Here is a 13,385-nt window from a genome sequence, read left to right as displayed (position 1 = left end):
CGTCGAGCGAAGGTTATGACGTCCTTGCTTCCAGGATAGGAATGAGGATAAGTAAGAAGGAAATTTACCCCTGATGGTTTTATAGATGAACATATGCCAGTGAGTGAGGCGACGAGCTTGTAAAGAAGACCAATTTAAAATTTTTCCAGATAATGTTAGTCTGTCTATTTTTGAGGTGGTGAAGAACATAAGTTTTGTTTTGTCCGCATTTAAACTGAGTTGTAAGTGACAAAGTTGTTCTTGTACTTTGTCAAAAGCAACTTGAAGGTATTCAAAAGCCTTTGCGGGAGTAGGTGCAGAGCAGTAGATCACGGTATCATCAGCATAAAGGTGAAAAGTTTTCCGACCCAGGTTATTTATATATATGCTGAACAATAATGGGGCTAGAATTGAACCTTGTGGGACCCCTTTGTGAATATGGAGTAACTCTGAGGTAGAGCCTTCTGCTTGAATTGCCTGGGTTCTTCCTGTGAGGTAGTTTGCAAACCATTCAACTGTTTGTTTAGAGAAACCGATATCTATAAGACGATTAATCAAAATTTTATGATCAACAGTGTCAAAGGCTTTGGATAAATCTAAAAACAAAGATAGGCAACATTGTTTGTCATCAAGGGCTTTTATGATGTCGTTTGTGACCTTCATCACAGCAGTGATAGTGCTATGATTTTTACGAAATCCTAAGCAAGAAATCCTGCTTTTTGAAACAAGTCCCTGGTATTGCTAAATGGCTTTCCGACTTGCTGTACTGGAACGAGGTTAACTTGGGTGTGACGTCATTCCCAGCTCTGACTTCCGACCTCCGAGGTAAATGGAACGCAGCATTAGTTGAATCATCTCTTTCACAGGACAAAGTACGTATTGTACATCTGTAGAAGATATATGTCAATTTAGATCAAATTTAAGAAAATATACTTCAGTAATAAATGCACACCTTGAAGATGGATGATAAGCCTCCTTCTTGTGGATGTGAATTACACTTTTTCACTCTGTCCCTGTGAATAAAACACAAATACCCATATATTCATATTTAAATAGATGTAACTGCCATCCACATAACTATTGAATATTTGATGTAACAGTTCTTGTTAAAATGAAATGTGTAACAATATACAAATTTGTCTGACCAATCCACCGGCGCTATACCCCCCCCGTTCGGCAAATTTTACCGACAGCACTCCTGTTTCTCTTTTGGCTCCAAAAGCAGCTGGCTTAACCCCAAAGGGATTTGTTCTGTCCCTTGTTTCCAGGGTTAACACTAGACTGCCTGTAATACTCAGGGGCTTCCTGTCTCTTGCTGGGCTGCACCTCAGGTACCCAGCAGGCCCAGGCTCTGATGTGACCTCTGGCAGCTCTGTAGGATCTTGTCCAGTGTGAGAGAAAAACTGACTAGTGGGATATTTTGTAATCAGCTTTGAAACTGTATCTTTGTGCAACTAATGCAAAAGTACCTGAGTGTTAGGCAGCTGACAGCCAAGAATGTAAATTTAAGAGAATTAAGAGTTAACCTTAGTGTAGCAATATGTGCTTGAACTTTGTGCTCATTAGATTGAACAGAAATGCAGGATAGAGAACAGAAATGCAGGTTTAGAGCGTGTTTATCAGACAGAGCAGGAAAATCACAAAAGGCTACAGTGAGTGGGGGCTGCTTGCAGGTGGCCAGACCCATAAGTTACAGGCTGTATAAAGTACATATGAAATGCTGATTACAAAATATCCCTCTAGTCAATATTTCTCTCACAAGTGTTTTCCCTGGTCCCAGGTTCATAGCCCCTTAGTTCTGTTTGTTAATTGTTAGTTAATTCCACCCGTGTCCTGTTTCCAGTGTCTGCTCTGATTGGTTGATTTTTCTGAGTACTCATACCTGCCTTTTGTTTGTCCCCATGATCTGTGTATTTTACTGCCTGCCTGTGGTCAGTTCCCTCAGTTGGTCATTGTATCACATGCTGTTGATCCTGTGCTTTGTTCCTGTGTGTATTGGATTCCTGTGTAGTTATTTCCCCCTTAGTTCTGCTCCCTGGGTTGCTGCTCTTTACTAGTGTCCCCTGTGTTTTGTTGTTATGGCCTTTTGACCCCTCGTGGTTCCCTTATTTTCTGCTCTGTGTTTTGTTATAAATAAACCCCTGTCATCTTGGAGCCGCACTGTGGATTGTCATCCTTTCCTCGCCTGCACCATCCCCCGATCCCATAACAACTAGCTAATTAGTAACAGGCACTGTTCCATTAAACATGTTCAAACTGAAGCCTCAGTCTGAACAGAGCTAATGAGCCCATGAGAATCTATTTATTATCAAAGCAGAAACATCTGTCGCAGAAGAAGACAATCTATTGTCCAGTCATGCTTAATCAATATAGAGCAGTAGCTTTTTCCAGCTGCATGCTGAGGATTGACATTTAAAATGCACTTTTCAATCTACCTTCTAATTCCAGCTCGCAAGAAATCAGTCTTTACAGTAATCCTCATCCTTTTACTTCAGATGTGATTTATACAGAAGACAGACATAACTTCTGTTTACATTTTCAAAGACAATGGGATTTGCAAAAGTAAAAAAAAAATGAAATTTGAACATTTTTTTCTTGTAGCTTGTGTGCACCTGTATGTCTTTTGACTGTGAGTTTTAAACAATGTTTAAATGTATATTTACCTTTGATCTGTAGGAAATCGTCCCTCTCTGAATCGGGTTGGTTCCTCCATTGACCTGTCACTCTTCATGGAAACACAGCTGGGTACAGGTGAGCCTGCTCTCTCCATCAGGACACTGTGGACAGTGAGAGGAAAGATCCTCATTATATAAATATAACCCATATAATGTGAACAGGGTCACATTAAATCTTCAGCTGTTTAACCTTCTGCACTGTCTTCATGTACTTTGTTATGCTGTGAAGCTCTTGATGCAAACATGCTTGTTTACATTTAGCTTTAATGCGAAATAAAGTGTCTCACCTAAAATGAAGATCCCAGTATGAAAGGTTTAGTATCATTGTTACAGCCTCCATTACTTGACTTGCCTGTTGTTGCTTGATATTACATAAATTTAGCCTTAAGTGTGGTTCCCCACAATAAATTTAGTGCATATTCAGAAGATCACGTTGCGCCCCAAAGATGTGAAAAATTGAAGAATCAGCGCTAGGTGGCAGCAGAGGACGGTATCCAGGGAATACAATTAAATGTTAATTCTTGAAGTAAATTAAACTTCACAACTTTAATAAATAATAAACATAAATCATCTACCCCACGGACCTGAATCAGTTAAGTCTTGAGGAAGTGTATTAAGTTAAGACAGATTACTCTCTCTTTCAAGAATGATGGATCGTTTATTTTTTATGACCGTGTGTAAAGCAGTACAAACACACAGGTTCTGTCTTACCTCTCAGTTCTCTTTGTTTTACACTCCACAGGGGGGGTCATTTCAGAAGCAGCTCCCCCCATTTTTGTGCCGATCTAGACCAGATGACTGATGCTGGGGCCTCTATGAACACGAAGCGTAAATAGTAACATACATGCATAATATCTAGTAGCTACTTCATGTAACGGGTGCGGCCACTATATACAGTATAGTTGTGTTTTTATATCTATACATATATATATATATATATATATATATATATATTAGTGCTGTCAAACGATTAAAATTATTTAATCAGATTAATCACAGGGATGCTGTGGATTAATTTCGATTAATCACGATTAAATATCATTAATTTTTAATCTATATTAATCGCATTTCATTTTGGATGAGCAAACAGACTCAAGAAAAAAGGGAAAATATATGCACTTAACATGTTTATTGAACATCTTGAACACGAGTTGGATGTATTCCATCTGCCACAGAAGTGCAATACCATGGACCCATATCAAAAAGCAAGATTTTTTGCATAGCTGGACAACTTGTCGGATTTAAGGTACCTCAGTTTAAATGGTCTTTATCTTCGTTCACTTACAATTAGCACGAACTACCGTAAATCCGACAAATAATCTGACTAATCATGAAATCTGATTTCTAGCCCGGTTAATTGCCATTGTTAGCAATATCAGTTCATAACACATTATGCGCGGTACTTTACGTATAAAACTCCATAGCAACACGTCCACAGATAAGTTGGACGGTATAGTGTGTGCGACCGATTTAATGAAGTAGTGCTTAAATAGTATAAAACTACAACTTTCCCTTCTGTTGATAAAGGGCGCAGACATCTTGGATTCTGATCTCAGGAGTCAGGATCCTCTGTGCTGCTCCGAGATATTTCTCAGATCTCCAAGAAACGGGAGTGCATGTTGTCACTTCCGGCTTCAAAACTCCGGAATCTGACTCGGAATACGAGTTCCGAGGGCAAATGGAACGCACCAAAACTGCCCGAAATGGGTTGACAGAGACATTTCAGGGATTTTGAGTCATTCTGCGCTGCAGATGGGTTAATTGCGTTAAAAAATTTAATCAGATTAATCATGATGGATCAATCCGCGTGAACCCGTTAATTTTGACAGCCCTAATATATATATATAAATATAAAACATACACATATGTATGTCTGGGGTCTCCCAGGACTGGTTTGAGAAACAGTATATAGCATCCGCTCAAATATATGTAATATACTCTCAAATATGTTATTTTATTATAATTATTTTATTATTTTATCTGTTGAATAAAATCTTACCTTGCAATGCAGAATCTTATCCGTGTTTCTTGACAAAATGGAGAGTCTGGCATTAAAATACTTTCACTTTCATGTACAAACAGTAAATGCTGTGTATCAAATGCAGAATCGGTCTAAGCAGAAATGGACACGGACTCAGTGGCCCGCCATAGGATTTTTGGGGATATTATCCATGCGACTTAATAAAAAGTAACAATATGAGAAAGGGGACAAGCTCCCGCCGCCACCTAATTCTGTCATGACGCATTTTTGCGTTAAACTTGTACGTATAAAACGCAGTTCTGCAGTGACACATAAATCAATAACAGGGATCGACATTCTAAAATGCTTAACGTGAAAAAGCTTATTGTGGTTTAATGTACCAAAACAGCGACCAATAATCACCAAATTTCTCCCTGACAAATCTGGTCATAAAGATTTTCACTTTTTCCTTGCAGCCACTTCAGATTAATATTTCATTAGTGACATTCCTAATAGTCATATTTATGTATACATACACACAAATACACACACACACACATATACAGGAATATTACAACAATTGTCGTAGTTAAATTTTTAACATTCATCCAACAGCCACTTTCAAGATTCACCTCTCAACAGTCAATTTAAAGACTATATTGAATTTCTATTTTATTAGCAGGCCACCATCACAGCCTTTATAATGTATTTTGCAAATAAATACTTTTGTAATTTTTTTGTACTTATCAACTGATTACAACACTACAACATATATAAGAAACCTTCGCAAAAACAAACTTACATACAGTACAATTATATACAATAAAGCAACAAAGTCACTGCCCATTGTTTTTCATTAATAAAATTGTAGTTTTACCTGGCTCAATGGGGAAGTTATTGAGGGCCCATCACAGGCTACATACGTCAAGCTAAGGTGTTGGACTCTGTTCTGTGTTTGCCCACATTTATTTATCAGACGGCTGCACTTTCAAACTTTGCCCCTGTTTTACAGGTTTGTGCAGCTCAGAAAGCTTTAAATTTTGATATGCGGGGTGTGACAGTAAGGGTGATCCACAGTACAGAGTACAAAGGGCGTGCAGGGAAGGCATCACAGGCAGATGGGCGTACAGGGAAGGAATCACAGGCAGAAGAGCATACAGGGAAGGCATCACAGGCAAATGGGCATGCAGGGAAGGCATCTCAGGCAGAAGGGCATGCAGGGAATGCATCACAGGCAGATGGGCGTACAGGGAAGGCATCACAGGCAGATGGGCGTACAGGGAAGGCATCACAGGCAGAAGGGCATACAGGGAAGGCATCACAGGCAGAAGGGCATACAGGGAAGGCATGACAGGCAGAAGGGCGTACAGGGAAGGCATGACAGGCAGAAGGACGTACAGGGAAGGCATCACAGGCAGAAGGGGCGTACAGGGAAGGCGTCACAGGCAGAAGGGCGTACAGGGAAGGCGTCACAGGCAGAAGGACGTACAGGGAAGGCATCACAGGCAGAAGGGGCGTACAGGGAAGGCATCACAGGCAGAAGGGGCGTACAGGGAAGGCGTCACAGGCAGAAGGGCGTACAGGGAAGGCGTCACAGGCAGAAGGACGTACAGGGAAGGCGTCACAGGCAGAAGGGCGTACAGGGAAGGCGTCACAGGCAGAAGGGCAAACAGGGAAGGCATCTCAGGCAGAAGGGCATGCAGGGAATGCATCACAGGCAGATGGGCGTACAGGGAAGGCATCACAGGCAGATGGGCGTACAGGGAAGGCATCACAGGCAGAAGGGCATACAGGGAAGGCATGACAGGCAGAAGGGCGTACAGGGAAGGCATGACAGGCAGAAGGGCGTACAGGGAAGGCATGACAGGCAGAAGGACGTACAGGGAAGGCATCACAGGCAGAAGGGGCGTACAGGGAAGGCGTCACAGGCAGAAGGGCGTACAGGGAAGGCGTCACAGGCAGAAGGACGTACAGGGAAGGCATCACAGGCAGAAGGGGCGTACAGGGAAGGCATCACAGGCAGAAGGGGCGTACAGGGAAGGCGTCACAGGCAGAAGGGCGTACAGGGAAGGCGTCACAGGCAGAAGGACGTACAGGGAAGGCGTCACAGGCAGAAGGGCGTACAGGGAAGGCATCACAGGCAGAAGGGCAAACAGGGAAGGCATCACAGGCAGAAGGGCAAACAGGGAAGGCGTCACAGGCAGAAGGGCGTACAGGGAAGGCGTCACAGGCAGAAGGGCGTACAGGGAAGGCGTCACAGGCAGAAGGGCAAACAGGGAAGGCATCACAGGCAGAAGGGCAAACAGGGAAGGCGTCACAGGCAGAAGGGCAAACAGGGAAGGCGTCACAGGCAGAAGGGCGTACAGGGAAGGCGTCACAGGCAGAAGGGCGTACAGGGAAGGCGTCACAGGCAGAAGGGCAAACAGGGAAGGCATCACAGGCAGAAGGGCAAACAGGGAAGGCGTCACAGGCAGAAGGGCGTACAGGGAAGGCGTCACAGGCAGAAGGGCGTACAGGGAAGGCGTCACAGGCAGAAGGGCAAACAGGGAAGGCGTCACAGGCAGAAGGGCAAACAGGGAAGGCGTCACAGGCAGAAGGGCGTACAGGGAAGGCGTCACAGGCAGAAGGGCGTACAGGGAAGGCGTCACAGGCAGAAGGGCAAACAGGGAAGGCATCACAGGCAGAAGGGCAAACAGGGAAGGCGTCACAGGCAGAAGGGCGTACAGGGAAGGCGTCACAGGCAGAAGGGCGTACAGGGAAGGCGTCACAGGCAGAAGGGCGTACAGGGAAGGCATCACAGGTAGAAGGGCAAACAGGGAAGGAATCACAGGCAAATTAAATGTGCAATTAGCAAAAGTAGGGGAGACTAGAGGCAGTACAAACGGGTAGGTGAGTGCAATCAGTGACGGTTTTCGATATGGGTGACATGGGCCATTGCCCAGGGCGGCATTGTGGATCATGGGCATCGGCAATTTTTAATTTTTTTTTTCCACCCGCCCCTGCTGTCCCGACATCATGCCACTGCATTTTTGGGATTGCAAGGGCACCGATCGGTTTTCTATTGCCCATTTGCGGGGAGTAAGGGCGCCCTCCATTTGCGAGGTGCGCCTGCTGCTTGCCGTACAGGGTGGAGAGGGGCGGGGCGGCGGGGGATTCTCTGGCTGGCTGGAGCGGCATCTAATAACCAGCTCGCAAAATAAAACAAAATAAAAACAAACAAACACAAAAGCACCAGCCATTATGATTCCTAAATTCTATCACACACATACTGTATATGCGGGAAGTGAGAGCGAGGACCCTCAGTGCGCCTGCTAGCTGCTGCTGTGCTGAAGTCTCACACACAACCTGTCGAAAGGGGAGGGGGTGGGGTGCATCCAAATAAAGCACATTTCATTCATAATATTGCCAATCCAAGCCCATTATGTCATTATGTCAGAAAAAACCCCTATACAATCCGAATCTGCGCACTAAGGTGTAGGTCTATTACTTTATGTTGTGGTGATTCTCGGGTTGGGAGATGGGTGTTGATACTGCAGTGCAAAATTAACACCGATGGAAGATGAACAAGAAAAGGTCAGCTGTCTAGCTGATTTAGCAAAAAAAAAAAATCCCTTACACTATTAGGCTACATTATTTAGGGAAGTTCTTACTGTGTAATTACAGAGTAATGCATTACTTCCAAACGCTGATGCTGTGATAGCCTATTCAATAAAATGCTTGTTATACATATAATTCTGAATATTTGATAAATTGGGGAAAATTATATGTTTTAATTATGAAAATGATGCATGCATGTATCAGAGTTTTATATTGGGTTTCTATTCAGGGGCACTTCTGAAATATTTTGGGGCTCCTTCTGCCCAAGATGAGGAGCCGTCCACCTCCTCAGCCACATATGTGTCTCCACAAATGTCTGATCCTGAGGACGAAGACCCAATTGCGGCCACTTCAGGTGTGATTGTGTGTAGCCTGAGTGTATGTGTGTTGAATAGTATTTGGCAAAGACTGTTCCGCCACTATGAATGCTGTGTATTCCAAATAACTTGTGTATACTAATGCAAATGTATGCTGATGCCTGGAGCTGAACCCCCTGAGGATGAGCCCCTGCCTATGCACCCTGCAAGCTGGCCTTCAGATATCACTGACAGCATTCCAATACAGCTGGTTTGCAAAGGACCAAGTAAGGCAGCACCTGACTGTTTTCCCTAGAAATGAGGGTGATGGAAGAAGTTGCCACCACCAGTATTTTAAGAAAACACTAGTTAGCGGTGAAAAGATGCCTAGAAGCTGGCTAGTATATTGTGAGAAAAACAGCCTTTTTTGTATTTGCTGCAAGCTGTTTTCTAAAAGACATCAATTTAACAAGTTCTGGACTGACAGATTGGAAGCAAGCCAGTCCTCTTCTCACCTCACATGACAATAGTCCTGAACACCATAACTGCATGGAAAGAACTGGTAGTGGGGATTTAAAAAGGTGAAACAATTGACAAGCAAGAGCAGGCTGAGAAAATAAGATGGAGAGCGGTGCTGACTCGTCTCACTGCTATCATTCAGTCTCTCGCAATCAGAAATTTAGCACTAAAGGGACACACAGAAACATTGTTTTCTCCATCAAATGGCAATTTTCTAAAAGAAGTTGAATTCATGGCAAGGTTTGATCCCATAATGCAAGAGCACATTAACTGTGTCCAGAAAGGCACTTGCAATCACACCAGCTATCTCAGTCACCATCTACAAAACGAACTCATTGATTTGTTGAGTAGCAAGATCACTTCAACAATGGCCGATGATATGAAGTCGCAAAATTTTTCTCCATAATTCTACATTTCACTCCAGATATTAGCCACACTGAACATCTGTCAGATTCAAATTGTGTCATTACAAAAGAAGCCCCATATTAAGGAGCATTTAATGGGTTTTTTGGAAGCTGACGAATCCACATTGAAACATTTCGCATCCATGATTTTAAACAGGCTGAAAGAGCTGAAAATTCCCTTTGAGGACTGCAGAGGTCAGTCATATATGACAATGGGGCCAACATGAGGGGAATAAACCAGGGTGTCCAAGCCAGGCTCTTGGAACATCCAAAATATCCTGGCAAGTGGAGTTGTCACGTATCGCAGGCACAGAGCGGGGAAACAGGATCAGGAGTCCAGGGAGCTGGGGGAACGTGAGGTTTATTCAGGGTACGATACATTCAGGAGCACGAAACAAAGAGAAGCAACGTCAATGACCGGACTGGGGAAACATTCACAGAAACGCACTTAAATACACAACAACAATCAACAAAACTAGAAACAGCTGATAACAGGAGGATTCCACACAAGGTAAGTGAGGGGGCGTGGCACACTGGAGGATCGGAACAATCAGGGCATGACAGGAGTACAAAAGTGAAATTAGCTCTTCCGTATCGGTACAGTGAATAAACCCTGATCACGGCCCAACAGCATCATTAAAGTTAAACATTTTGTAGCAGTAGAAGGCTTCATCTGTCAGAAACACTGGGAGCCCCCACAAGACTTAGGGGCATCACACGGAAGATAACTTTCGATCAGAATGGGGGAATGATCAGAGAAATCGGCCTCATGAACTGCCATATTAAAAACAGACAGGCCATATGATAGTACAAGGTCTAAAGTTTGGCCATGTTCTTGAGTAGGACCTATTACAGACCTATTACAGGTCAGAAGATTCAGTAAGATTCAGGAAGCGACTTAGGCTAGCAGCAAATATGTATGTTAAAATCACCCACAATCAAAACCCGGTTATATTTTGCCATAAAATAAGTCAGAAAGTTAGATTAGTCACTAATGAAGTCTTTATTATATTTTGGTGGCCGGTAAATCACAGCAATAAATACTAGATTTTGGCGGCCTAGTTCAAACATAATCACCTCGAAATTGTAATATAAAATTGCTGATAACTGTTTACAATAAAAGTTCTCTTTAAAAACCGTAGCTGCTACTCCTCCTCAACCAGTAGATGTCGGAGAGCTAAAAATAGTGCAGTCTGGTGGTAAAAGATCGTAGAAGGCACTTGATTCACACATGTTCATCCAGGTTTCGGTGTGAAATAATACATCCAGGCTGTTTGACTGAAAAAACGTCATTAAATACAAAATTCATATTTCTTATCAATCTCGCATTGACCAGTGCCATTTTTCTCGAGGCAACATTGTTTCCCATCTCTGGAACCTGACTTATGCTCTGGAGATGATGGGGGTTTGCTCCTCCTGTCCAGAAGTATGGTGAGCAGAATCGTGGAACCAAGGTCACGTTTTCATGCATTACAGCAGGTACCAGCTAGATGTAGAGTGACTCCGGCGAACGTCAGACCACACGGCGGTGAACAGCCAGTCTGTGTTTCTTGGTATCGTCAAAGGTGAAAAATCACGGATTTAATGCCAGGCGAGATCTCAGTTTCAGTTTTACCACAGATCCACTCCGTCTCCCTCGACATCCATGCCTCCTTCTCCGAGGCAGTGAAGTCTGAATGCGGCGTAGATGATTGGGTACTCCTAGTAAAACAGAGGAAGGTCACCGTGTCTGCTGTTAATGCCTTTAATCCGGCATTTTGTAGCAGAACGAATATCAAATAGAGCTTGGTGATCATATACCAGTAAGGAGCAAACATTTCCAGCAAAAAGCAACAAAAAACAAAAAAACACCAACATGAGCTAATCATGGAAGACGGCCGGCCACACACACTGGCACCATCTTAGGAATGAGATGTCTTATCTTGTCCAAAACTGGAGAAAATTTGCCATTCACTTCATGCTGAAGGAGTGGACTGAGTTGGTGAGTCAGTGGGTGAATGACAGATGCTCATGTTCATCCACTCACTCACCAGCTCATTCAGAATGAGAATGAGGCCCAAGGGACTCGTTCACTGTGAACAAATTGGTCAAGAACTTCACACCATAAATGGAAGATACCTGTATCAATAATTAATGATGGATTGATGACTTTGGAATGCGGGCATGTGCAGGGTGTGTGTGTGTGTGGGGGGACCTGTACCTGAAATCAGACGTGTAGAGGGTGAAGAGGAAGGGTGATAGGACAGTTCCCTGCGGTGCTCCCGTGCTGCTCAGGATGCTATCAGAGCCGCAGCTCTTCAGCCGGACCTGCTGTGGTCGATTGGTTAGACAGTCCGTAATCCAAGCTACCAGTGGGGCATCCACCTGCATGTCTGTGAGCTTATTCCCCAGCAGTGATGGTCTGATTGTGTTAAAAGCACAGGAGAAGTCAAAAAACACGACCCTCACAGTGTTCCCAACAATGTCCAAATGAGAATAAGCCTGGTCCAGCAGGTAGATGCCCAGCTAACAAAGTTATGTTCTGAGAACGTTTTCCAAACGTTCTGTTTCGGTTGTGGGAACGTGATTTGAAATGTTCTAGAAACGTGGAAATGTCCAGTTTGCTTAACGTTCCCGTGACAGTTTTCACGACTGCAGGTTGCCTTTGGACAGCAGGTTAGTAAATGGGCCGGAGTGGACAATGCTGTGGTCAGCCCTGCCCAGGGGAGGGAGAGAGATGGGGCTGTATGCCTCAGTAGCACTGGCATAGAACAGGTCCAGTGTTTTACTGTCTCTGGTTTTGCAATCGACATATTGCTTGGATGTGGGTAGAAGAGTGGAGAGGTTTGTGTGACTGAAGTCTCCTGTGACGCCATAAACGCATTCGGACTGTGGATCAGGAGGTCCGCGGTCGCAGAGCTGATGACGTCATACACCTGCGCCGCATTAGCCTCGGGTGCGATGTAAACAATGATGATAACGACGATGGAAAACTCTCTGGGCAGATAATATGGCCAGAGACAGTGTAACTGCACAGACCTGCATGTTACACCTGATGCCACATGACAGCTTCAAATCCCATCAGCTTTTTGCTGTAAATCTGCTTCATCTGTGGAAAAAGCAAACAAAAGACTAACAAAGATCTAAATGGACAAAGAGATGAATTCTCAGTATAACTGCTCTCTACTACCAGTCTGCCATCTACAAAATTTCTCTTTTCATCCATTCAAGGCTGTGGGAGACTGGAGCCTCTTGTTGAAGATGCCCAGGATGGGGTGACGACCCATAGCAGGGCAAAATCACACTCACACGTACAGACAATCTGGTGACTTCAAATCATTGATTTTCAGCCATGGAGGGAAACTGGAGAACCTTGAGGAAACCCCACAACAACATGGGAAGAACATGCAAACTCCACACTCACTGAGCTGGGGTGGAGACTCGAACCCCAGTCCCAAAGGTACGAGGACTCAGTGCTGACCACTGCGGCAACACGACCCCCCTAATTTCTCTTTATGATATTAAATTGTAGTATTATTTCTGGTTTGGGTATAAAAACAATATCAGTAACTTTTATGCTCATTAAAGCTAAATAAATGCTTGCTGTGGGTTCAGTTTGTATAAAGTACTATTTTGTTCATAAACTGCAGATCCAGTGTTTCCCCAGTCTGCTCTTCTCAGTCTGGCCTCAGTCCAAAACCACACCTACTGCAGCCTGAGAAGCAGGAAGCTCCTCCCACTCTCACAAAAAAAACTGAACAAAACCGAAATTAATCTACTCAGTGTTTTTTGGAAAAGGTACTGATGGTGTAGGTTGTACACAGAAGTATAAATCAGCCTTTAGTCTGGACGGTCAGTAGGCAGAGCAGGCTGAGGCATTTAAATACCTGGGCACAGTTATGGAGCCTCCATGTCATTCCCCCAACATGCTGACCTTGTGTTTAAAATGGCCCAACAGCTCCTGCACCTTCCACAG

At 43.9% G+C, this 13,385-nt stretch overlaps 1 protein-coding gene and 1 long non-coding RNA gene across 2 annotated transcripts in view; both read right to left on the bottom strand.

Moving 5' to 3' along the window:
• Positions 1-13,385, bottom strand: part of LOC140588997 (uncharacterized) — a 134,389-nt gene that overhangs the window by 110,940 nt on the left and 10,064 nt on the right. The window contains exons 7-8 of the mRNA XM_072711662.1: positions 11,631-11,831; positions 11,046-11,131 (exon numbers count right to left, since the gene is read on the bottom strand). Of these exons, the coding sequence (XP_072567763.1) occupies positions 11,046-11,131; positions 11,631-11,831 (287 nt within the window). The remainder of the gene's footprint in view (positions 1-11,045; positions 11,132-11,630; positions 11,832-13,385) is intronic.
• On the bottom strand, positions 621-3,458 carry LOC140588766 (uncharacterized). Its single transcript, XR_011989942.1, has 4 exons — positions 3,366-3,458; positions 2,643-2,756; positions 932-992; positions 621-797 (listed from the first exon to the last, which is right to left on the bottom strand). It is a non-coding gene; the product is annotated as an uncharacterized lncRNA (long non-coding RNA).

Source organism: Paramormyrops kingsleyae, chromosome 4 (genome assembly GCF_048594095.1).
Source record: "Paramormyrops kingsleyae isolate MSU_618 chromosome 4, PKINGS_0.4, whole genome shotgun sequence".
In the NCBI taxonomy this organism is placed as follows: domain Eukaryota; kingdom Metazoa; phylum Chordata; class Actinopteri; order Osteoglossiformes; family Mormyridae; genus Paramormyrops; species Paramormyrops kingsleyae.
This window is presented reverse-complemented; position numbering and strand designations above follow the sequence as displayed.